At 43.0% G+C, this 27047-nt stretch overlaps 1 protein-coding gene across 1 annotated transcript in view; it reads left to right on the top strand.

Annotated features, from left to right (window-relative positions):
* Positions 1-8033: 8033 nt before the first annotated feature.
* Positions 8034-27047, top strand: part of SLAMF1 (signaling lymphocytic activation molecule family member 1) — a 38622-nt gene continuing 19608 nt past the window's right edge. The window contains exons 1-3 of the mRNA XM_004589093.2: positions 8034-8487; positions 17317-17655; positions 19257-19547. Coding sequence (XP_004589150.2) covers positions 8412-8487; positions 17317-17655; positions 19257-19547 — 706 coding nt within the window. The 5' untranslated portion in view covers positions 8034-8411. The remainder of the gene's footprint in view (positions 8488-17316; positions 17656-19256; positions 19548-27047) is intronic.

Raw genomic sequence — 27047 nt, 5'->3', positions numbered from 1 at the left:
AGTTCAGCTCGATCCTCCCCAAGACCCACCCACATATATGCCAAAGGATGCTGCCTTTTTAATCAATCTGACCTACACCACATCCTAGCTCATACTCGTGACACTGTGTGCCATGGACTGACCTAGCCTGCTGAGTGTTGGAGCCTTGCCTGGCTCACCACCAGCCCTAATTCTTTGCTCCCCAGTGACAGCTTCAGTCTAGCAGAGGAGTTTCCCAAGTTCCCCTACCAGGCCCACTCCCAGTCCCAGATGTCACATGTGTCAGTGGGTGGCACAGCCGTTCTCGGCATGGTCTGCCCTTAGTCCCGGTCTTTGAATGTGCTAGCGTAGCTGCAGCCTAACCCAGCCAGGCCTCCTCTCACCCAAGCACCTGTGATCTTTCCATCCACTGGTTCACTCCTGAAAGGGCCGCAATAGCCGGAGCTGAGCTTGTCCAAAGCCAGGAACCAAGAACTTCTTCCAGGTCTCCCATGTGGGTACAGGGTCTAAAGCTTTGGGACATCCTTTTCTACTTTCCCAGACCACAAGCAGGGAGCTAAATTGAACGTGCAGCAGACAGGACATGAACTGTCACCCATATAGGATCCTGATATGTGTAAGATAAGGATTTAGCCACTGAACCATTGCCCCAGACCCAAACCATTGTATTTTTTTTTAAAGATTTATTTATCTTATTGGAAAGGCAGATGTACAAAGAGGAGGAGAGACATGATGATTCATTCCCCAAGTGGCCACAACAGCTGGTGCTGCACCAATCCGAAGCCAGGAACCAGGAACCTCTTTCTTGGTCTACCACGCAGGTGCAGGGTCCCAATGCATTGGACCATCCTTGACTGCTTTCCCAGGCCACAAGCAGGAAGCTGGATAGGAAGTGGCGCTGCCGGGATTAGAACCGGTGCCCATAAGGGATCCCGGCGCATTCAAGGTGAAGACCTTAGCCATTACGCTATCACACCGGGCCCCAAACCAATGTATTTTAAAATCATGATTTCTTTAAGCCAACTGTTGAAGAAGGCCAGTGGATGGAGAAGAAGAAGCTATTGGACTCATACCACCAAATGTCAACTGGGGTTACTCCTCACAATTCATTTCTGTCTTTGGTTATCCCATTTAGAATTCCTCACTCTAACTTTGTGGCCTACAGCTAAGTTTTCCTAGGTGCCTCCACTGTCCAAGCTTTTCCCTCCAGATTGGACTCACTGAAAGTCATCTCATCTTGTTGGTGTGATAGTGTAGCAAAATCTGCTTTGGACTCCTACTATATGTTCCATGGACATCTTGGATGATCTTTGAGTACCTCAAGGAGCAGGCAGTGCCCATTTAGCCAGCCTCTTCATCTGTCAGGGACCAGATCTGTTCAGAGAAAAAGGAAACATGGACCTCATCCCTTTTGTAGGAAGAGTGTTCAGTGGACCTGTGCAGAGCCTTCTAGAATGCCCAAAGAGAAGACTTTAGGCTGTGTATGGAGGAAATAGCAAGGCTAGTTACTGGGGTGCCTTAGGGTGCTTTGAAACTTTTTGTCATATCTGACACTGAGTCTATGAAAGCAGATCAGAATAAAGGGTAGGCAGCCATAGTGTACAAACAGATCTGAGCTAGGCTAGTAATGCAACAGTCACCATCGCTGGTTCCTGAATCCTGTTCCTTCCTAGAAGGAGCACAGAAGCATGGGCATTTCCCTCTCTCTAGCAACTTAAACCAGCCAAAGGCAGACAGCAACCTAAATGGCTTCCATGTATGGAATTTGAGAGGTAGTGGGGAGCACCCCAACCCTACCAAGAATGCTTTTAAAACTAGCCTATCTTTGAGTTCCATGGAGTATGAGGAATTCAAGGCCAGTCCAGGTGGACTTCATGAGGAAAATGTGATTGGCTAGCACTCAGGTAAGAAGGTGAGGGCAACTGGGCCTGGATCTTACCCAGAGCCACCTCACAGTCAGTTTCCCTCTCCCTCTCCTCTCACCACTCCCCACAGCCCTGGTTCCACATAGGGCTATCTGGTCTACTGGTCTGCTCAAACCCCATAGCAGACACCTGCCTCGTGGGCTTCCTCCTCTTACCCAGCAGGGCTGACCCCATGGTGTTTTTCCCAGTGCTTTCCCCAGGCCAGTTTTAGACTCTTCGATCAGGTCTACTAGGAGATGTTTGAGAGTTTAGGGGAATTTTGTATTTTCATTTTGTTTTTGTGGGTTTTTTTCTTTACTTGTCCAGATAAATGTGCTCATCACTGTGGGCTCTGTGTGGCCAGATGGTTTGGTCTCCTAGCAACCCTTCTTTATGGGGCTTGGCTCATGTTATAGGGGACCTTTCTGGTCACAAACTGCAATAAGGACAAATGTCAGCTGGGAAGTCAAGTTGTTGTGGAACAGCCAAGTCCAGAGAGATCCAGACCTGTTGGCATAAAGGGTCACTCACATAAAAGGTAACTCACCACCTGTTGGCATAAAGTGTCAGGAGAAAGATAAATAAGTCATGGAGAGAGATATTTTTCTCTTCAGTTTAAAAATAAGAGATGGGCTCATTGTGTAGAACACTGAGGTTGTTTGAGAAAGGCTGCTTTCCACAGAAATATGATGCTCCTTCCTTTTAGGGTAAGACTGCCCATCGCTAAAGGGAAGGAGCTGATGCTGCATCTTGAGTTCTGGAGAATAGAGACAGAAATGAGAATAGAGACCATTTTCCTACTGCCCGTACTTTTGCCTAAGCTGGAGGAAATGTTCCATAGATAAGAACCTGTTAGTCAGCAAGAATCTGAACATGTGCTCAGGTTCTTGCTCAGCACAATGGGAACAGCATGGTGAGTGACTAGAACAAATACTGGGACCATTTGGAGGATATTTAGCAGCTCTGCACCTCAAGCTGTAGAATGGGATTACTGTACCCATACCTTTCTGCTTATGACGCGATTAGTGGAATAACAGAATATGGAAGTCCCAGGCAGCTAGGAAGTACAGTCAGTGGATGTCCTCTTGAGTGTTCAAGAGGGCAGCGCATACACTGCTGGAAAAGGGAACGGTGAAGAGCTCTTGACCCTGAGTGAGGATTCCCAGGGTGATCCAGGTCCTGCCTCACTGTACTCCCCAGCACTGCCTCTTTCATAAGACCATTACAGGAATCACATAAATAGTGAATGTGAGGGCTTTTGAAAATGGCTTTGTCAATACAAGAGATAGACACAATTCTCTGTGTATCTTTTGCTGTTGGTCTGATGACATCTGATCTTTATAGCTGAAGAAAAATCTTTCTGTAATAAGTGCACTAACTGTGAAAGCCTCAAGTTAGTCACGTTGTCCCTCAGGTCTCATATTAGTTTCCTGTTACTGCTGTCATAAATTACCATAAACTTGCTGATTCAAAACAACAGAAATTGACTCTCACAGTTCAGACAGTCAAAAATCCAAAATTAAGCTTCCCTGCGAATTCACATTCGCTATGAAGATCTGAGAAACGATTCCCTCCTGGACTTTTCTCAGGTGTTCTTTGGAATGCACAGCTCCAGGCTCTGCCTTCTTTGTTTGTTTGTTTGTTTTTTCTGCACCCTTTGTCTCTTATAAAGGCACTTGCATTGAATTTAAGGACCACTCTAATCCACTCAATGAGATTTTTTTTTTTTTTTATAATCCATTTTATTGTATTGTTGTTGACAATCTTTACATAGTTAACTATAGTTGAAGGAAAAACAAGAAAGAGAGAGAAAAAAAAAAAAAGGTTCAGGGGGATAGGGAGGTGGGCAATGCTATTATGTCCATATTGTTTCCATCATGTATCTGAGGTAACACTCAATGAGATTTTATATTGATCCTTACTTGAGTTGCATCAAAGAGAATTTTAATTTCAAATAAGACCACAATATAGAATTCCAGGTAGCCAAATTTTGGGTATAAGGGACAGTTCATTTGAAATGGCACCTGATAACCTCCATAAAGCAGCTTTCTGACTCTCACTCAATGTGTACTTTTGTTGAATTTTAGATGAAAATGAACAGCAAAATCCTTCAGGCGAGTGCCTGGCATTAATTCAGTGTGTGCCTATGCAGAAGGGAGGGTGGGGAACAGCGTGGAACATTCCTTAGGCAAGCTGGAGAGGGTTTCATTCTAAAGGTGATAGGAGGAATAAAAAACACAAGCATCACTGAATATCTTCGGGAGAGAGGAACTTGACCTAAATAAACTTCCGCACACATTCCTGTATCTGTGGCTTGAGAAAAGGGCACTTGTCTTGAAATCAAACTCAATCACCGGTTTTGCAAAAATGGGGTTAATACTAAGATCTCCCCTCAAGATTTCAAATATGAAACTTCATTAACATAAAAAGCATATTATGCTCTTGTCTAACCAAGTGTATTTTCGAAAGCTAGAATGAGCATGTATCAACATCAGGAGTCTACTCTCTTTTCATGTGGACCTTTTGCGAAGTGGTTGTGTGGTCTATACAAAAGCCTTATGGAACAAGATGTGTGGGAATTCAGGATTGCAATAGTCTCACATCAAATAGTTAAATTCCAAATGACTATGCCTTTCAGTTCACCCATTTGTATTTTCAGTTATTGTCTCCTAGCAAATGGTTAATAATCTGGTCTCTGAAAAATATTGTATGTATATGCATATATACATATATATATGCATATGCATGAAACTTAGTTTATCTTCAATTTTAATTATATAAAGATATATAATACATAGCACATTATTTATAAAATAAACCTTTTTCTGTTTTTTTTAAGATTTATTTATTTTTATGTTAAAGGCAGATATACAGAAAGAAGAGAAAATATCTTCTATCTGCTGACTTACTCCCCAAGCTGAGCCAATCCAAAGCCAAGAGCTAGGAGCTTCTTCCAGGATTCCCGCTTGGGTGCAGGGTCCCAAAGCTTAGGGCCATCTTCTACTGCTTTCCCAGGCTACTGGTAGGGATCTGAATGGGTCGTGGAGCAACCAGGACATGAACTGGCATCCATATGGGATCCCAGCACATGTAACAGGATTTAGCCACAAGATTATCACGCCGGGCCTACTTCTTGTTGTTGTTGTTTAAGATTTATTTATTTTTATTGGAAAGTCAGATACACAGAGAGGAGGAGAGACAGAGGGGAAGATCTTCCATTCGATGATTCACTCCCCAAGCGGCCGCAATGGCTGGAGTTGAACCAATCCAAAGCCAGGAGCCAGGAGCTCTTCCAGGTCTCCCATGCGGGTGCAGGGTCCCAAAGCCTTGGGCCGTCCTTGACTGCTTTCCCAGGCCACACGCAGGGAGATGGATGGGAAGCGGGGCCGGCTGGATTAGAACCAGCGCCCATATGGGATCCTGGCGCGTGCAAGGCAAGGACTTCAACCACTACGCTATCGCACAGGGCCCTGTTTTTTAAGATTTATTTCTTTATTTGAAACTTATAGAGGGAGAAACATCACTCTTCATGTGCTGAACTAGCCAGAACCAGACCACATGAAATCCAGGAACCTGGAATTTCACCCTAAGTGGGTAGCCAGAACCTGGCCGGGCCATCATAAGCTGCCTCTCAGGTATATTAACAGGAAGCTGGATGGGAAGCACAAGGTAACCAGTACTTCAATGAGGCACTCTGATAGAGAGGATGGGTACCCCAGGTAGCAGCTTCATTCTTTGTACCACAATGCCTCTCTCCAGCTTGGGCTTTTTTTGTTTGTTTGTTTTTTAAAGATTTATTTTTATTACAAAGTCAGATATACAGAGAGAGGAGGAGAGACAGAGAGGAAGCTCTTCCGTCCGATGATTCACTCCCCAAGTGAGTCGCAACGGGCCGGTGTGCGCCGATCCGAAGCCGGGAACCTGGAACCTCTTCCAGGTCTCCCACGTGGGTGCAGGGTCCCAATGCATTGGGCCGTCCTCAACTGCTTTCCCAGGCCACAAGCAGGGAGCTGGATGGGAAGTGGAGCTGCCGGGATTAGAACCGGCGCCTATATGGGATCCCGGGGTGTTCAAGGCGAGGACTTTAGCCGCTAAGCCACGCCGCCAGGCCCTTGTTTGTTTTCTTATGATGTTTACATAGTTGATCAGAGTGGGAAGGATCAAGGGTTAGGGAAAAGTGGGTGTGCTCACTGTTTCCAAATTTTACTTTCTCCTCCTATATCTACAGGAAGGGAGGAGATAAGGGAATGAGCCATGGTCAGCCTCTCAACCGGCTCAGTACCCAGGGATGGAGAGAGACCACCCAATATTAATCCAGGGTCCCAATACGGCGCAAGGATTCTACTACGTGGTTTCAATAGTTCTGAAGTGCTCTCAATCTCGCCAATCCAAGGATGAGGAAACCCTTCCAATGCCCACTTAAGAGTCTTCATTTGCCCAGATTTTTGCTGTCACTGTTCAACTGGAGTAGTTGTCCAATTTTGTCTGTTCTCTTTCTTCTGCTATGGTACCAGATGTCCTCTGCAGGCTTCAATGAGCTGTGATATCCTCCATCTGCATCAGGGTCTGCCATCCACTGCTGCATCTTTTCCATTGAGGAGGACAGGTCTCACAAACAGACCCAAGGGCCCGGCCAGGTGACCCAGGCCCCATCAGACTCCCCACTCCTGGGGCTCACAGACCCAACATTCAACACACTTGCAGGCCCAAGGACCTGGGTCAGGAGACTCCAGCTTGTTTTAAGAAATGAACAACATTATTAATTGTAAATTGCATATATTCTATTGGTTTTCATAGCATGTCTGTACTTGATGCTGGCTTATTTCATACTCGAGTCAATCTGTGACAATTCACAAATATAGGTAGTTATAATGTGAGTACTGATCCATGTCCTTTTTAAAGTCAAATATGAAACAATAAAGACATATGTTGGAATTCCACTTGCTTATCTGTGACACTGGCAAATCAAATGACAATTTTTGAATGCCAAGAAAACGTTTTCTTTGTTCTGCTGTTTTCAACATAAGGGCTATAGTCACAAGACATGTTTTCTGTATCACTTTTGCGCATCTAGACAACAGTATAACAGTAAACTGAAACTCTATTTTGTGTGCTGATTTCCATGGTATAAATTCCCGTGGCCAGTTCCAATCTCCCAACATGATGCCACTGAATGAAAAGCTGGGAAGAGAGTTGCAACAGCACCCATGATACAGTAACTTATTTTCATCATAAAGGACAATAGCATTACTAATAATCACCTAATAAAGTAATTCAGAAGTATTTAATAAGGAAAGGGTTTTAGTCCCTCCATTTTAAATACAATGCTTAAAACCTAAAAATGGCGGTGTTTGTCAATCAGTTCATTGTTCCCCGAAAATATGATTGACTTTAATGTATTGATATGTACTGCTGTATCCCAAGACTGCACGATGGTGTGGGGAGAATGGTCATCAGCTATTTTTTTTCTGTGTGTTTTATTTTTTATTTATTTATTTATTTATTTATTTATTATTTTTAATTCATTAATTACATTGTATTATGTGACACAGTTTCATAGGTACTTGGATTCTCCCCAGGTCATCAGCTATTGAGTGAAGAAGTGAGGGAAACAGCAAGGATATAAAGCAAGTTCACACATAGTACCAGCTCTCTTTATCCTGATCCCCTTGAGGAAACCCATAAGAGATTGCCTCTGACCTGTGAAAGTGGACTCATTATGCTAATTGGCCTTCTAAAGCTTCCATGTGAGCACTGGTGCTAACAGTACCTTCCCAGTGTTCCAGTATCATGGTTCAACTAACAGAAAAGTATGGGGTTTCTCTGCCAATTCTGACTACTTCTCTTAAATGAAGAAAGACAACTCCTCCAACTACAGCACACTATATTCCAACATGCTGCACCCAGCAAGGAAACTGGATTTCTGCCCAGAGATCCGCACTCTTCCACCCCAGCTCTCTGTGAATGCGGCACTAGGACCCACCTGCATGTAGAGGTGCTCTCTGAAATTATGGGACAAATCAGAAGGAAGAGTTCCATGAATTCATTAAAATTCAGTCATTTAAGTTCAGCTGACAGCTAGCAAATTTGAAGATTGGCTTGATAAAACTCTCTCATTTTTCTGCACTCTTAGAAGAGTTACCAAAGAGAACTACTCAAAGAAATCATGCCACTCATTTCCTGGAGACAGTGAAGGAAAGAAGGAAGGGAGCTCATTTCAGCCCCAAACGGGGCTTTGGCCAGGATGACTACACAGCCCTTTTCCCATCTCCAATAATGTAAGTAAGCGCCTGACTTGTTTCTTGAGAACAAAAGTGACTTAAGGCCCGAAGAGAGATGAGCAATCCTCGAGACACAGGCAGAAAAAGTCCCAAGCGAGACAGGAAGCTAGTTCAGGAACCTGCTGGTTCCTGATGTGTAGACTAGACAGCACGGCAGCACTGCTGACACACAGCTCGCCTCTGCCGTGGTGCCTCTGAGCAGCTGCCGGGCTCCCGGCTGGGCTCCTTGCTCTCTCTTCCCTGGCTGATGGATACCAACAGACCACTCTCCTGGAGCCTCCTGCTGGTCCTGTCCCTGGTTTTCGGATTGAGCTATGGATCAGGTGAGTGTTCTTCTATTTGAGAGTTTGAGTGTTACAGCTAGCTGCCAGGAACCTGCTTAGCCTCGTGGATGGAGAGAAGGCACAGGGGCTGGGGACTGTGGGTTGGCTGCCTCTTCCTTAAGGACTGGCTCTGAGTTTCAACTGCCTCTTTCAAGAAGGAAGGAACATTGTGAGTTCTTGCGCCCTTGGGTTTCCAGGCTCAATGCCACCAATCCTGGTTTCCATGGGAACCAGGGGCTCTTAGACAAAGATACCTGTCACACTGCTAATCAGCCTCTCACCATGAGAAGTTCTTACTATAGTTCTGATCAAGCAGTTGGTTGTGTTTGGTTGAGCTCTGGGACATGATTTGGCCTGTGCACCTCCTTATCCTAGAGGTCATGTTTATACATAGAGGCAAACAAACCAGAACCTGGACCAACAAAAAGCAAAAGCTACAGCGGGAAGAAAGAGTAGAAGTAAAAACAGCCAGCCTTTGGTTGAAAACAGAAACAGTGGCCACAGCGTGGTCATATCAGTGGCTACTTTCTTGGAAGAGAAGATTCCAAAGCAATGGGAGGGGGAACAATTGGGATTTCTGAGTGCAAGGCTGGTTACAGTATATGGGAAATGCAAATAGAAAACTCTGGTGTCAGAGTGGCTTCAGCAATGAAGCCAGATGACAACAGAACTTTGGAGCCTGGCTTATCTACTTCTCAAGGTAAGCTGCGATTTTCTAGTTAGCAGCTTCAGGACTTGAGAAAACAAAAGCCAAATATGGATTAACCGTTGAGTTGATGGCATGAGGAAGACGGGACTCTCCTGCTTAAATGCCTTGGAACTTTGCTTAGACTTTGGGAAGCAACCTGGGATGGGCACAGCCTTAGGGAAAGGGAAAACCCTCAGGCCCAGGGTGTTTTGAGTTTGGGGTTTTCAAGACCACAAATCCATGATGGACTTTGGCAGGAAAAGCCCCAGGAGCTACTAGGAACATAAGAAAGGTATGTATGGATCTATCTTGTGCCAGACTCCCAAATGAAGAGGCGCTTGCTTGGCCGCGATTACCTGTAGAATCAACAAGTCCAGAGCTCTTGCTAACTGGAGTCTACGAAAGAACAACTGATCACTTAGTGCAATCACAGGGAGAGGCGAGCCTTTCAGTGGCACCTCATTTGTTGGCATACGGGCTTGTGACTATAAGGAGGGACAGATTGTTCTGCTGGCTGGATTTTTCTGTCTTTGTGCTTATTTGAATGGTCAAATAAGCCAGACTTACCAGCCAGGCTCAGGGAACCTCTGATACAGCTGACAGCTGCTCAGCTTGAGGCTTTGGAGGTGGCTGGTGAATAAGACACAACCCAGCCCCAGAAGGTGTGTCTGCCCAATCGTCTCCTGCTCTCTTCCTTGTGTGCCAGCTTCTGAAATGCATACAAAATCTGTTCAGTCTTTATTTTTAAATACATACCATTTTTGCAAAAGTCTAGTAAAACCCAGATGGAAACACTTTGCAAATGGGCCAGGTCAGTCATGACAGAATTCAGCCAACCAAGAAATTTAATTCTTGTAAAATAAGTACCATTCTCCTTCCCATCTCTATTCAACTCAATTTCCAATTTCCAGTCAGGACTTGGGAAATAAAAAAATCTACATGTCCCCATCCCCCAGCAAAGTGAATTTTCCTTTTCCACTGATGAGTTTTCTAAACAGATTTTATGTTTTAGAGCAATTTTAGCAAATTAAGCAGAAATTAGAGACTTCTTTACATCCTCTGTCCACACAGAGTGTATCCCCTACTGTCTATATGTCCCACTGTGGGAGATATAAACTTGATGAACTCCTGTAAGATTTTATTTCCCATGCAGATCTTCCTCACCCCTTTCACATACATGAGAAAAGAGGTGAGAAACAACTGCATGGAGTCTAGACTTGATCCCAAGTGATGTGTCTACTGGTCCTTGTATGTCAAAATATTTATCTGAGCATTTGAATTTTCCAAAAGCTTTCCTACTGTAACATCTAAGCTGTCTCCATACTGGACTAGGAATCAGAGCATAGGGACTATTTGGTTTCATTCATAGATTGACTTTTAGCAGTTATCTATTAAGAGCACCTGATATGACATTGTGTCTAATGTGTGGAAAACAAATTGAACTATCACAGCCATGCCTAGACCCTAAGAGTCCATCCAGAACAATCTGTTCAATGGAGAATGATGGCACACACTTCATGCTCGCTATGTACCAAGCAGAGTTCTAAGTGTTTTATATATATCTGTCAGTTAAGTCTCACCTATGAGATATGTACTATTATTACCATTAAAATTTTATGAATGAGGGAGGAGAGATACAGAGTTATTTAGCAAATTCTTTGTACTTACACATGCTGACTCTAGAGTCCTCAATGAATGAAACAGGATGAGCCAATGTCTGAAAGGTGGGGATGATGCTAACATTTGTGTTCAGCTCTCATGGATTAGAATTATCTGTCACACAGATCAAGGGTGACTAAAGACTTTCAGACTGGAGAATAATAAGTGCAAATAATCTAAGAAGAGGACCAGTATTTCTAGTAACATCACGAAATATGAATAGGAGTTTGATTGGGAGGCTTTAGTTTTGATTTTTTCAACCATTTTTATTTATTTGAAAATCAGAGACAGAGCGGGAGAGAAAGAGCTCTTCCATTTAACCATGTGAATTGAAGTGACTTGAACTAAACTGAGATAAACTGAACTATAGACTTTTCAAAAAAAAATTAAAACCCTGCTAATGACTTTAGAATGTAGACGACATGTAAGTATTTTATCTGAAAATTGGAAACAGGGCAGAAACTGTTTTCATCATGCCAGTTTTCACTTGATTTTTTTAAAATGAATCTTTTTATTTTATGAGCATTGTGTTCATCTATAAAACTCCAACAATCTGCAAAGTAAGAACTCATCTCCCTTTCATGCTTCTTTGTGAAGGCAACCACTGTTACAAGTGTCTTTTGTGTCTTTCTAGGTGTGCAAGGGCTGGCAGATTGGGTGTTTTTTTTAAATGGGACTTGCAAATAGGATTCTGATTGGAGGCACAAAAGCAGAAATAACATTGCAAGAGTTGAGGGAGGAATGAGTTGTGTTGTACTAGAAACTTGGGGATCATAACTAATACCTTTTCATCTCTTCACCTGGCAAGGGTAGAAAAGGACTCTCATTATTTCCTCCCATCTTATGCCTTTTAGGGGTTTTTTAAAGACAAATTCAAATATGTAGTTATTGTGAAGAGAGAAGAATTGTGATTCCATATTGTCACTTATCCCCTTCTTTAATCATCCATCCTATTTTGCCTTGTTCATTCACTTGGACAACAGGATTTACTGAACCCACATCAAGTCCCAGATGAATATTATGCATATATCAGTGAATAAAACAGACACAGCCCTTACTCTTAGAAGCTTATAAAATGGAGTAAGGGTGACAGACTTGAAACACTGTTAGAAGAGTGACAAATGACCTTAAGTGCTTAGGAAGCACGTGGCAGGAAAACTTATCCTATCCTAGCAATCAGGGGAGTCTTCCCTAATAAAGGTATGGAGGTTCAAGGAACCAATCAGACAGATAAAGGGTGGTTATTGGCTTTCAGGCTGGGGTTAATATGTACAAATAATCTAAGAAAAGACTCAGCATTCTTAGTAACATCAAAGAATATGAATAGGAGTTTGATGGGCTTTAGTTTGGGGCTTTCTAACCATTTTTATTCACTTATCTGAAAAGCAGAGAGACAAAGGAGATCCACTAGGTCACTCCTCAGATGTGCACAGTAGCCAGGGCTGGGCCAGACCCAAGCTGGGAGTCTCCCACACAGGCAGCTGGGAGCAGTGTGTTTGAGGCATTGTTGGCTGCCTCCTGACTTGTGCATCAATAACAGGAATTGGAAGTGGAGTCAGGACTGGAACCCAGGACTCTGTTATGGGATGTGGGCACCACAAGAGGCATCTTAATCACTGCTCCAAACATCCATCCTGGGCTCTAGTTAAAAAAACTCTAGTGTTTTTCCTTTTTGGGCCTAAATTTTGCAAAACAAAATTGTGGATCCAGTAAGTGCTAACTCTTCTCTGCCTAAAATAAGGGTCATAGCAAGTTTATCTAAAGCATGTACAATAACAGAACCATACCTCTTTCCCTGTCCCCAAGACATTAACATTAGGTAGAATCCCACCTTGTTAAAAAGGTAGCTAAATTCTACTACCATCGGGCCAATATCCATGGGCCCGTGTGAATCACTCTACTTTCGAAGCAGAATTACCCATGAAGGAAAGTGAGTTGGTGGCAACAGTTCTAAATGTTTCCTCCCCAACTCTTAGTAAACAGGGGCTGACTGAATCACAGGGCCCCTGGAAAACACTTATCAGTCAGACGTTTCAGGAGTAAGAACTCCTCTTGAAGAAGATGAGCCACTTTCAAACCCCCCGTTTTATTTTTCCACTTGTGCTTACTTTGGGATGATCTCAAATCCCGCCTTCAGACCTAGCCACTCACACACTCTGCTGTGACATCACTGTTTCTGATGTGGGTTGTGAGGTGTCAGGGTCTCTAGTCCTGCTCAAGTTTTGATTCCAGTCCTCATGTGCACAAACCACTCACCTATCCTGTCCCGTTTCTTTTCCTGTTTCTCCAACTTCTTTTTTTTTTTTTTTTTTTTTGGCTTTCTTGTATTTATTTATTTTGGCCACATCATACCTCGTCTTATACCCTCTTCTCCACTTCCTCCAATTCCAAGTTCATAAAACAACTGTGGTGTAAAGAGTCTGAATGATTATGTAGGAGAAAGACATAGGGGACACATGGAGAATGTGTGAGAAGGTGAAGGGTTATAATCTGAGAGTAGAATAATTATCATCCTTTTTTTCTCCATAAAAAATAGTTTCTAAAAAAATAAGTGCTACTAAAGGGATTCTTAATCTTGTTTTGGATCTCCGATCCCTTTGAGAGGTAACACTGACAGCTGTGCTCCCAGAAAAGAAAAATGTGGCTTTGCTGATCTATACAATTTTTTCTTTACTAATTCAGAGATCCATATGGGTGTGAGTGACTCTAAATCTTCTCACACTCCTTTAGAGATGTAAGTTTAAGTTCAGAATTCAAGAAATTACTCTTTCGGATACTGTGCCTATAGTTCATACACATGACAGCCAAGGAGTCTCATCACTAATGTTCAGACGTTCAAAATGTGGCTTACAAAGTCCAACACCTTCCCAGCTATCTGTGTAAAAGCAATAATCACTACTGATTCCTCAACTAACCAAACCACAGAGAACACTGCAAGGGTGATATCTCATATATATACATGTGTGTGTCATATAATATATATCGCATATATACTATACGTTGTATAATGTATGTCATATAATATATTGTATAATAAGTATATAATATATGGATTACTTTTACAGATTTATACATATATATAAATTTTATTTTTGATGCTGTTTACCTAGTTGATTAGGGTGAGAAGGGTCGAGGAGTAGGAGAAAGTGGGTGAGACCATTGTTTCCAAATTTTCTTTTTCCTGTATCTGGGGAAAGGCAGGTAAGAGGGAAACTGCACCCAGCCTCCCAACTACCTCAGTACCTGGGGATGAGAAACCGTCACCTGATGTCATCCCAGGATTCCTGATGTGGAGCATGCTGTGTGGGTTCTACGCAAGTAGTTTCAATAGTTGTGAAATGCTGTCAATCACACCAATCCAAGAATGAGGAAAGCTTTCCAAGGTCCATTGGCTGACACAGTCCACCTTAGAGTCTCCATTCACCCAGATATTTGCTGTCAACACTTGTCTGGGGTGGTTGACCAATTTGTTCTGCCTTCTATCCTCTGCTGTGGTACCAGATGTCCTCTTCAGGCCTCAATGTACTGCTATATCCTCCATGTGCATCAGGGCCTGCCATCCACTGCTCCATCTAAGCCACTGAGGAGACCCAGTTCTGACAACAGTATCTAACAGAACAACTGTTTCTTTAGTAATTATCCATTTCCTCAGTTTAACCCAAACAAATTGTTTTTTTCCCTTTTCCCCAGCCACTGAACATCATAGGAACTGGGCTTTCAACTAAATGGTGTTTGGATTTTAGGGCATTATGGCATCAAGAACATTTTTGCCAGCTTAGCCACATTCCCCTTAGCCTATCTTAGACCCAAGGAGAATGTGGAAGGGTCTTTTCTCAGCAGCCATGTTACATAAGCAGGTTGTTTAACTCTTCTGCTTTCTTATCATCTAGAACAATCTATGCTCTTTCTCTCTGAGTCATGGGTCCCTTTTTTTATGAACGCTAGACTATGGTTAAGTTCAGTTATATATATATATATATATATAATAGGCAAAACTAAGTAAAATTTTAGTGTAGTAATACAGCTTTCAGCATTCATAGACTGAAAAGATAATTATATTAAAAGCCTCCTATGTGCCAACTTCTATCATGGGTCCTAAAGATGAAACAAAAGATGAAAAGAAGTTCTTGAGAGATTGGCATTCTAGTGGCAGAGACAAAAATGATACTCAATATCACATTAGGCAGTGATTAATGGAATAATTGGGAGGCTATTTTGAATTGAGGATTAGAGAAAGCGGATCAGAGGGTGTAAACTCTCAGAGGAAACCAGAAATGAAGCTGGGAATGAACCACTCAAGACACTGAGGGAAGAAGTTTCCAAAGACAGGAATAGCAAATTGCAATGATTTGAAATACTAGTGTTCGTGGTAGGACTTAGGAATCAATGTTACCACGGGGCAGTGAGAAAGGAAGAAAATAGGAATCAGAATTCGAGCAGCCGCTAGGGTTGGAGTGTGCAAGGTTTTTAAATCTGTATCTGTTGAGGACAGTGGAGTTTATTGTATGGGAACTAAAAGCTCCTGGGAGTTGAAAACCAAAGCAAGACAAAAATTGGGCAAAGTGTACAGGTTACAGATGCAATGAGATCACTTGAAAGACAATTCCCATCCCCCCACTTGCAATGATCTGAGAGAAAAGGAGTTGCATAGTGCTCTGATGCCAGACTCATGCCTCTGTTCAGGGCCAAACAAGACTACTGTCAGACAGAGTCTGGAACAGCTGAATTCTAATGTTTGCCAAAAGAGTTACAGAATGAAGAGTTTATTTGCTAGATTTTGGAAGCCATCAGACCTCCAAGTATTGAGCTATGTTGGCAGTTGGGAATAATGTGAAGCTTCGGGTGCAATATATAACTCGGTAAACATTCTAGAATATGTAGAACCATGCAACTGAATGAGAACCAAGACAAGTATAAAGGCAGAAAAAAGTGTAACTTCTGTGCCTGGGTTGCTCCAATATTTAGAGACCTGGAGGAGCAAAAAGCCTTCATCAAGGAAACTGAAAAGGGAAACAATGAAAACGGAGGAAAACCAGGAGAGTCTAGTATTTCAGGAGCTACGTGAGGACCTTGCTGAGCATGGCCCTAGCAAGTAGCAGAGAACACCTGTTTGGAGCAGAGTTGAGAAAAAAAAAATGGGTCAGAAACAGGGGATGGAAAATAGAAACAAACATTAAAGAACTTTCTACAAAGAAAAAAACAGAGAGGATGAGCATCTGGTACAGTAGTTACAACTCCTTTTGGGATGCCCACATTTCACCCTGACAGGCAATAGTTGATGGCTGAGGCAGTTGGGTCCCTGCCATGCACTTGAGAGATCCCAGCTGAATTCCTGATTTGCATGGCTCAGTCGTGGCTATTGCATCTGAGAAGTAAACCAGTAAATGGATGATCTCTGCCTCTGGCCATCTGTGTGTTCGTGCACCTTTCAAATAAATCAAAAATAAAGGAAAAATAGAGAAGATCACTGGGGAAGCAGCTGGAACAAGGCTGGTATTTTTAAGAGAGGGAAATTACATGCTTTGTGATGGAAATACCAGTAGGAATGATATAATACAAGAAAAGGGGGAGATTGCAGAATCTAAGCCTTGAGCTAGGGAAGGGCTCCAAGAAGGAACAGGCTGGCATTCCATGGAGACAAAGATCATCCATCCCATTAGGTCGGTTGATTTGGGGTAGTAACAAATGGAAGCACTCTTTTTGTATCTTCTATTTTTTTTTTTTCAGTTACATGAAAAAGCAAGATCATCAGCTGAGAGAGGTGGGAGTAATGCAGGTTGTGGGTTTGAGCAGACGAGAGGTGTTAAATGATCAGCAGCAGCAGGATTCCTTCTAGTGGTTTGAAGGGTATTTGGGCTGGGGTGTCTTTTACTTTGTTGGCTCAGCTTTTTTGAAAAGGAGAAATAAAATAGTCTCACCCTCAATATTATGCATTCTCTCAGGAATTTTTGGAGAGCTAGAATTCCACACCTTGGAAACACTGAGCTCAGCATTTCCCGGATCACTTCCCTCCGAGTGTGTTTTTCTCATCTTCTGAAATGATGCTGCTAGCACCTTAGTCCTCTGGGCTTATACATTCAGAGTCGTTCTCAGTTGCTCTAAATCTTCATTCTGCACACCCAGTGGTGGTGAAAACCCTGGAAAAGGCACAAACAGGCCTGGGTTCTGCTCCTGAATCTGGCACTTAGTATCTACATGACTTTAAGGCAGTCATTCGACTGTAGAAATCCTGTATTCTAGTTAGTCTACATAGCCCTGTGTTAGGTCATTTTGAGATTTTTGTTGATACTTTTAAAATATACATAATGCAGTCAAGAGCCTCCAGGGAATCCTTATCAACCCCTAAGAACCTGGCTATCCCAGGGATAGCCCAAGAGGAAGTGGGAGACTGAGATACCTTAGTTTGTCATTCCTGATTCAGACATGATGTTGTCCTCAAAGATGTCCATGTTAAAGATCTTTCTCTCTCTTCTGTCACACAGGTGGGGGTGTGATAAACTGCCCAAAGAATGTCCAGCAGTTGGGAAGCAGTGTGTGGCTGCCCTTGACAAATGAGTGGATAAATAAGAGCACGAATAAAAGCATCCGCATTGTTGTCACCATGGCAAAATCACCAGAAAGCAGTGTCAAGAAGAAAATAGTATCTTTGGATCTTTCTGAGGGGGGCTCTTCACGATACATCGAGCAAGGCTATAAGTTTCACTTGGACGACCTGAACCTGGAACTCTTGGAAAGCAGGAAGGAACATGAGGGATGGTACTTTATAACCCTGGAAGAAAATACTGCCGTCCAGCAATTTTGCGTTCAGCTCAATCTTTATGGTAATGATGGGGACTTCTCCACTCCAGACTGGATGGTCAACATAGTTCCCTGTCCAAGAAGTTAGGCTTTTCTCAGAAGCAAAGGGTATTCAGAATTGAAAGAAGCTTAAAAGACCATCCAGTCTGGGGATGTCAAAACTGTGTTTCATGGAAGAGGTTTCAGAGTTGATTTTTTTCTAATTTATGTGGATGGCAGCTCCCTAGCATTAGTTATCCCTCTTCATACTTCCCAAAATAAAGAGGCCCTGCTGCCTGAGGGCAGAAGGACCCAGAGTCCCAGGAGTCTTGGCTTGCAAGTAAGATTTAGTAAGACTTTATTTGACAAAAAAAAAGTTCTTTCCAGTTTGAATACAACTGAGGAGACCCAAACTTTCTTTCCTACTTGATGCCACTGAAAGCCAGAGAACAGTGGTTATCACATACTTACACACCCTTGTGTAGGAGGTTCACTGTACTAAGAGTTTTTGGAGAAAAGAGACAAAATTCAGTCCACCCACATCACTCACCAAGCCATGCCCTTTGGCATAGGACCATACCTAGTTGGAAAAGTAAAGCACCTTGTTCTTAGTTAAATGTGGGTTCTGATTATAACATCATTTAGTGGCAATGCACAAAGTAGAACTCATGCCCACTTAATCCAAAACCAGTGGATTTTTGTGAACCCCTTTAACTGCCAAGCGCTCTTAAAAGCACCTAGAGTTTGTGTCTCTGAAAGCTAGAGAGTCACTGGGATTCACAGGAATTCTGATGGTCACATGGGACTTTATCACTTGTTCAAAGCAACTTCCTTGTCTCGGATGCTCGTATACAAGGGACCCCACCCATCTCTCATGTGTTTAAAATCCTCAGGAAACTAAAGCAAGGATGGTATCACCTCTGCCGTCCCAGCACTTTTTTCCCTTCAGATAGTACATTCAGAATATCCCTAGACCACCAACAGGTGAAGAATATGTTCTACCTCTCTGGAACCCAGTTTCCTCATCTATAAAATGGGAATATTATCATAAAGTAAAATGGTTAAGAGTATTTAATAAGATGATGAATGTGAAACACGGGCACCATGCTTGTCCTATAGTAGATCTTAAATAAATAGGATTTTCCCTTTTCCATGGGTTACTTTATGGTGTTAAAGAGCAATAGGTTTAACAAAGCTGTTAAACCTCAAATAGAAGTGGTTGCTACACACACACACACACACACACACATATTGTAGATGAAATATCACTATAAAGCATCCTTTGGATCTAGGAGATAATGTTTTAAGTCAGTGAAAACCCCGAGGTGATTATTTGGCAGAAAAGTCCACTGATAGCATGCAGGAGAACAACCTAAATCAAGAGCACCAGGAAGTACAAGCAGATCTTTAATGGCATTGGTAGAAGGGGGCTAAAGCTACATTATCCTCTATTTCATCCCAAGGTGGTGGTGGAAAGGCTGTAGCGGGGAGTGAGAGATGGGGTGAAGTGGTTATTTCCACTGAGATGACCACACTAGAGCCCCTCAGGGAGGGACAAGTGCTGCAATGCCTTCTGAAAAAGAAATCCAGCGAGGACCCAGGGGGTTCATGTCAGTGATGGCTCCCTTCCTCCCCCTTCTGACAGAGCAGGTCTCCACTCCAGAAATTAAAGTGCTAAACAGGTCCCAGGAGAGTGAGAATGGGACCTGCAACTTGATGCTGGTGTGCACAGTAGAGAAAGGGGACCATGTGGTTTACAACTGGAGTAAGAAAGAAGGCCTCCACCCATTCAGCTCAGCCAACAGCTCCCAGCTTCTGCACCTCACCCTTGGCCCCCAGCATGCTGACAATATCTACAACTGCACCGTGAGCAACCCCATCAGCACCAGCTTTCAGGCCTTCAACCCATGGTCCATGTGCAGGTCAGACTCGTCAGGTGAGTATGCCAGTGGCGGCTAATGTGCCACAATAATGAGTAAAGGCTCAGTCCCTGCTGGGTCGATTTCTCTCTTATTTGGTTATGACCTTTACATTGGTTACAACCCTTGTCATTTTCTTTAGGTTCTGCAAAAGTCTCCTCCAGTGCTCTCAGGGAGGACATGATCACCATGGTCAGGGTGACATTGTACTGTTTAGGGCAGAGTTGAAGAAACCCATGGGAAATGATGGAGCCAGATCCAGAATCTAGGTCTGCAAGGAGTGATCCTGCCCTAGCCCCAACTTGCAAGGATGACTGGGGAAAAACAGTGCAAGTGGTAGAGCCTGACTCTCAAGTCCATCTCTCATTAATGATGTGACAGCTCCAAACCACCAATACATATTAGGTTGTAGGAAATCAGCAATAGATGTGCTGTGTGATCTCTGCTATCATACAGTAATTTATAGAGATATGGCTGGATAAAGAAAACAATGTAATACTACTCAGGCACAAAAAAGAATGAAATTCTGTCTTTTGCAATGAAATGGATGGAACTGTGCAACTGGAGACCATTATGATTAGTGAAATAAGCCAATCAAAAACTAAGATAAATATACAAAAATTATGTAAGACTTATTTAAGAACGTGTAAGAATTAAGTGTGTGATCATAAGATAAATTGAAAGTACACTATTGTAAAAACTAAAAGAAAGAAAGCAGGGAATAAGAGTGTTCTGAAGAAGGGAGGGATGAAAGGAAATATTGTCACCTTACAAGTGTGTCCAGGATATGTAGTTTCTCTTTATATTAATATATGATAAGAAATGAAAAAATAAAGAGACCTAGAAATAAGAAAACTGATAAAGGAAATAATTATTTTAATAAAACTGTTATAAATGTTAGCAAAGATAGGATCTGAAACATTCGCTCAGCAATAAAGCACAGGATAGAATGAACAACCTCATTTTATGGCATAAAGTGAATTGCATGGCAGGAGAGGGAGCCAGAGAAATCAGAGAGAGGTAAGAATCAAGTTTGAATAACAATGATAAATTGTATTGTGCTTTATGATTGAAAAAAAAAAACATTTTCCATTGTGTAATCTCTTTTGACTCCTATAGTGCCTTTGTCAGATGGGCAGTATCTCAACCTCACTTTAAAGAGGTGGAAATTGACATCCATGATGTTTTAGTCCCTCCTCAAGTTTATTCATTTTAGGAATAGTGGAGTTAGCACTGAAAGCTAGCTCTTTTATTCTTTCTCTAGAACAGAAAAAAAAAAGCATCATTATTCTGTCACTGAAACGAAGAGAGAACTAAATAAGTTGGTCCATCTAATACTTAGAAACAGGGCTGAGCATGTATACTGACAGATCCTGGATCCCTGCCTCAGGCAGGTTCAGGGACAGCAGGACATGGTACTGATGGCTTGGTTATGCTCTGGAATTCTCTTCTGGGTCCACTTAGAGGAGACAGGAATCACCACAAGGGCTAGTATGACAGTAGGCCTGGTGTCCATGTGGAAGGCTTTCCCAGGTTTTCTGGGATAGGGAGATGAGGAATCTAGCCGGCTTATGTTCTCAACAAAGCACCTGCTGCCATGAGACTCCCCTGGATTGTTACCAGGTGGATGACTGGGAACATCCTTCTTTCGTGAATCTGATGCACTGAATGGCCCCTCTCCCAACCATTATAGGGCAAGTCAGTTTGTTCTGTATGCCCACTGGATACATCTGGCTGCTTGCAGACAAACCATATTCAGAGGTTATCTCTTCAGATCACTCTCCCTTCACAGTCTTTCAGAACATGCTAGTGGGACCAAGAGAGTGGTATTGCACAATAGGAAGTTTACAGAATGTGGCCCCTGAGGTTCTAGATCCAAGCTCTTCCACACACAAGAGGAAGTCATTCAGCTTCTCTGAGACTTAGTTTCTTCATCTAGGAATATTGACAACCAGCATGACTGTGACAAATCATCTCATTCTCCCAGCAACACAATGACCTTGATAGGTCAAGTAAAGCCATACATAGAAAGCAATGGAGGTGGGCTGTCTGATCATTGGATCCTTGTTGATGTTAGTGTAAGAGACAATGCACCTGAAACTTTATAAATCATAATGAAAATGTAGGTTTTATTCCTTGGGGGCAGGGGCAGTGGGTGAGGAGGTGGTAGCCATGTCTCTAGCTACTGCAGCCCTATTGAAGACAGGACACCCAGTGCTTTGCCCTGACCTATTCCTTACAAGGAGGAGAGCTCTTGTCATGCTTCTCAATGTGGTTTCACCAGCATTGGGCTGGTGCACACCAAAGCCTTGATGAACTATCAAGCTCATTACTAGGCGCACATGACTTAAGACAGTCCTAGGAAACGTGAAGATGTTCTTCCCACCTAAGCCTCTTTGAGGAGTAAGCATCCACTGGTGGGAGGCAGATTTTCTGACTTTGAGGCAGAACTATGACTATGTTATGAGATATAAAAGTACAAGAAGTGGCAGTGATATAGCACCATGGGAAGAGGCCTGTCACAATCTCAACTCCATCACTAGAACTCCGTGCCATGAGGCGGCTATGTCCATCCCTCAAGGCTGCTTAATAACCTTGAAGATGAAAAGGGTGACCTAGTGAAGTTTCTACCAGATTGAGAAGTTTATGAATAGTTCCTTGTGTGTGTCACAAAAAACTACTAATAAGGGATTGCCAAGATACATTAGCTGCTAGGATTGTTACCACAAAGCACTGAAAAGTGGATGGATTAAACAATTTATTGCCTAATAGTTTGGAGGTTAGAAGTCCAAGATCAACGTGTTAGATGATTTTCTTTCTCCTGAGCCCGCTCTCCCTGACGCGCAGGTGCCGCCTGCTCACTTTGTGTTCACATGACCTTTTCTTTCCTGTTCTTATAAAGATACCAGTCAAAATAGATTAGGGCCACCCTCGTGACCTAGTCTTAACTTATTCTAAAAAATCTCTATCTCCAAATATAGTCACATTCTGAATTACTGGAAGTGAGAGCTTCAACTTATTAGTTTGGAGGAAGGGGCACGGTTAAGCTCCTAACACTACCCTAATGGCTTCATTTTAACTTGTCTACTTCTGTGAAGTCCCTATTTCCCAATCAGGCCACATTCTGAAGGCTTCCACCTGTGGATTTGGGGGAAACACAATTCAACCTGGAACAAAACTAGAAATTCCCTGCCCTGTGGGGATGGAAGACCACACCATATGTAAACCAGATCACACAGCTACTTCACAACATATCCTTCCCAGTTCCTCATGTTGTCTAAATTACTGAAAAAACTGAGGCTTTTTTACTACACTTATTTGTGTTTGCCAATGAATCCCACTAATTCTTAAGGCACAGCTCTTAGTTTGATATTTATTGAGGTTCTACGTTTTAGTATGGTGCTCAGTGCTGTTATTTATACCCAAGTATAAAGAAGGCGTGATTCTTGTCCTTAGGAATGAGATAGCTCTTTTAATGACTAATTATCCTAGATTACAACACTGAGACAGTGGCAAAGCAGAAATGTGAGCAAGGTAACAAAGAGGGGGACATTATTATCACTCCATCAAGGAATCAAGGAGATTATCATATAAACTAGGCTTGAGACATGAAATCGCAATTGTCCAAGGTGACAAAGACTTTTAAGCAAAAGGAAAAGCAGAGCTAGCAGGGTCTTGCTCTGTAGTATCTTTTAAGTGATAGAGACTAACAGTTTTAAATAAGATAACCCCATCAACTTTGTATTTCAAATCAGTAATTTGATGGTGAGAGAACAGATTGAAGTAGGAAAGAAGCAGAAAAAAGGGAAGCTAGGGGCTTGGCATGGTAGTCCAGCAACTAAAGTCCTTGCCTTGCACACACCAAGATCCCATACATGTGCCGGTTCTAATTCCAGTGGCCCCACTTCCCACCCAGCTCCCTGCTTGTGGCCTGGGAAAGTAGTCGAGGATGGCCCAAAGCTTTTGGACCCTGTACCTATGTGGGAGACCAGGAAGAGGCTTGGGGCTCTTGGCTTCGGACTAGAGCAGCTCCAGACCTTGCGGCCACTTGGGGAGTGAATCATCGGACGGAAGATCTTCTCTGTCTCTCCTCCTCTCTGTATATCTGACTTTCTAATAAAAATAAAATAAATCTTAAGAAAATAAAAGAAAGAGAAGCTAGTCGTGGAGGAACTTGGTTACAGTAATCCATCAAGAGATTATGAGGCCTAAAAAAGAGAACTGGCTGTTAATCTGAAGCAGACTTCATTTTTTTTTATTATTGGAAGCCAGGAGCTTCTTCTGGGTCTCCTACATGTGACAGATTCCCAAGGCTTTGGGTCATCCTTGACTGCTTTCTCAGGCTACAATAAGGGAGCTGGAAGGGAAGTGGAGCAGCAGGGACATGAACTGGTGCCCAAATGTGATGCCTGTGCCTGCAGGGTGAGGACGTAAGCCACTAGACTACCACATGGGGCTCTGGAGCAGACTTCTTTCATAGGGCCCTCAGCCTCCAGGAACCTTAAAGGGAATCACTAGTCTGCGGATGAAATGGTGGGATCCAGGAGCTTCTTGGAGTCTGCAATACATAATCAGGACAATCATTTCAGGACATTTATTGTCTTCATTAATGAAAACCTCATGATGTGATGAGACCAAATGTAATGCAGTGTCAGCACTTTGGCACAACTCACTTAAGCTAAACCACAGAAAAACATATTTTTTTTCTTGAAATTTTTTTCATTTAAAGGTCCCTTTTCCAGGCCATTGGTCACATAGTCATCCTTGTTCCAAATGCCATTTTGGTGTGTTCAGTGAGAAATACATGATTGGGTTGACCAATGAAGCTTCTTTACTACAAAATCCAAATCTTAGGACACTGCAAAATCCCATGACTGGGTTATGTGAAGATTGTTGATGTGGAACAATGATGGACAATGTGGGACTTGCTGTTGTCCTTAATTGCAGCGTTCTGAAATACTTGTGTCTATGCTAGGATAGTTCATGTAAAACCTGTCATATTCAACTAGAAGGGAATGCCCCGGGAAGCTCATCTTGAAAAGGAGACCTCTTTCAGTACATTAGCAAAAAGCCAGCTCAGCAAGTCTGAGTTAACTCAGGGGAAGGAAAGGTTGACACCTGCCAGTCAGCTATAGGGGCTCCCCCTTGCTAACAAAGCCGTTTCCTCAACCAGGGAGCTCCCACTGTTAGAGTCACCCAATGTCCCAGGCACGGTGAGCAGCCTCAATCCACATCTTCCCGGTTTAGCAAGAGTGGAAGGATGGAACCTGGGCACTTCTTCATAAGCCAGAGGAGCCTTGTCACATGTGGTCACACCTGCTAAAGGCAACTTGGGAAATATGGTTTAGTTGGGCCACAATGTGCTTGGACGAGACTTGTGTGACTGTGAAAGAATGAGAGAAAAACGGCCTTAGGGCACAGACTGTAGCCCCCTGCAACACAAGGCAATAAAGGCAGATGTAATGGATTTTTTTTTTTCTGAAGCTATGAACACCATAAAAATATCTACTTGGATGGTTCCAGACCTTAAATGAGTACGTAGCTCATGAGCATCCTTTCCCCACCCCCAATCTGAGTGGAAACCGCCACCAACAAGACGACATGTCTTAAAGATGGCCGACTTCAAGGAGATGCGTTCCATGCCGGCGGAACCACATGAAAGGCAGGAAAGAGATCCGGTACTCTCAGACCGTTACGTGAGCGTCTCAGTGTCTCCTGGGGGTGAACTGCATTTGTTTCTCAAGTTCTTTTTCCCCCTTTAAAAATGAGGTTTGAAGACCAGAGGACAGGGAGGGAAGCTTTTATGTTTCTAGGGCAACAGACTTGCAGAGAAGGGCCTCTGGCGTTTTGAGTGTTTTCTTTTTTAAAGGAGGCGGGGCTACGTATTTAATTGTCCCTTTAAACCACCACCAATTGAGGAGAGGACCATAGGGTGGAGTCTGACGTAAAGCATTCTTGGGAAGCCTCACAGGAGTTCTCAATCAGCCCACACCTCTGAGAGACTCCAGTGGGCAGAAGTCCAAATCTGTAGTTCCAGAGGGTTCAGGCACATTTTCTTTGTGAATGAAGCACAATGCCCCTCGAGACCTCACCACCCGACCGAACAAAAAAAGAAGTAACGGAGCTTCTGCCCCCAGGAAATGGTGGTTTGAAAACAGGAGCACATGTGATGTGTTGTGGGCACAGACACACACTTTCCTCTTGGCTCCATTTTTCTTCTTATAAAGTGTATGCCGAGTAGGCCCTTGCTGCTTGTCTTTGACTCATGCCTTTCACCTGGAGTCCCCTAAGATTTGCATTTTTCCTAAGATTCTTCTTCATACAGGGTATATGGTAGTCTTCTACCGTATCTATTCAAATGACCTCTAATTTAATTTTGTTAATCAAGTGTATAGTCTATTGTGTGGGATGGATGAGTGGATAGTGCTACAAGTTAAGAATAAGATACAATAGCTTCACTCTTTAGGTGGGGATTCCATGCCTTATCAGGCAGCAAAATGTTAGGCAAATCAAGAAGCTGCTACTAGAATTCCTCTTTGGAAGAGAATAGTATTTGTCTTAGGAGAGTACTTTAATGAGTGCTTACAGGCTGAAGGTGAGACCCTCCCTCGGCTCCCCCACCTGCCAAGGAACCTGAGGGTGTGGGCTGTGTTGCTTATACAGAAAAGGAGGAAGGGAAGATCTGATCCTGGTAGATGATTTGGGCTCCCTGGCACACAGTGAACTCTGTCCCCAGGACCTGGACACCTTCAGCACAGCATTTCATCTCACGGAGTTCTTGGTGCAGGCGTCTTCTGGTTTTTGTTGTTTGTGGGAACTGGTGAAGGGACTGAACCTTGAACTCAGGTTAACACCAAGTAGGGTAGGCAGATCTAGAGAGTCCCCAAGAAATTATCTGTAGAAACGATAGGTGGAAGTCACCAGCATCCTAGCCCCCACAAGCTGTGAAAGTAGTATTTTGCCCATGTTTATGTGGATTCCTAAAGCTTGGAGTACCTGACACATGGTTCCCGTATAAACACCATAGTCACATTGGAGCACCAAGTGGGTGAGCACTGTGAATGAAAAAAACTGGGCCTGCTACACAGGTAGGGAAATTAAGTCTTAAGCAAAAGATAGAACAGCACTGATGCCTCTCTGGATATCAGTCAAGAGACTTTGGACCTGAAATCAAATTCATCTTACTGTCTTTCGCTCAAGCAATAGAATTTACTGAAGACCCGTTACGTGTCAAGTAATAGGAAAGCCTCCCAAGAAGGGCTGTGGCCTCCAAGGAGGTGGGGAACTGAGTCCAGCAGAAAGCGTTGACGCCTATGGAGCACAGGGCAGGTTCCAGGCCTTTCCCTGGAAGTTTTCTGGGTGTTACTACGATGCTTCGTCAAAACAACTGCTCCGCTCATTTTCCAGATGAGGGTGCATGGACGAGCAGTCTACCTACCTGGTTTGCATATTGCCTTTGCATATTTTTAATCTTAAATGAAATTTGAGAGAAATATTATCTTTTAAAATGATATTCA

Source organism: Ochotona princeps, chromosome 2 (assembly GCF_030435755.1).
Source record: "Ochotona princeps isolate mOchPri1 chromosome 2, mOchPri1.hap1, whole genome shotgun sequence".
In the NCBI taxonomy this organism is placed as follows: Eukaryota; Metazoa; Chordata; class Mammalia; order Lagomorpha; family Ochotonidae; genus Ochotona; species Ochotona princeps.
Note: the sequence above shows the minus strand (reverse complement) of the source record. Positions and strands in the feature narration are given on the sequence as shown.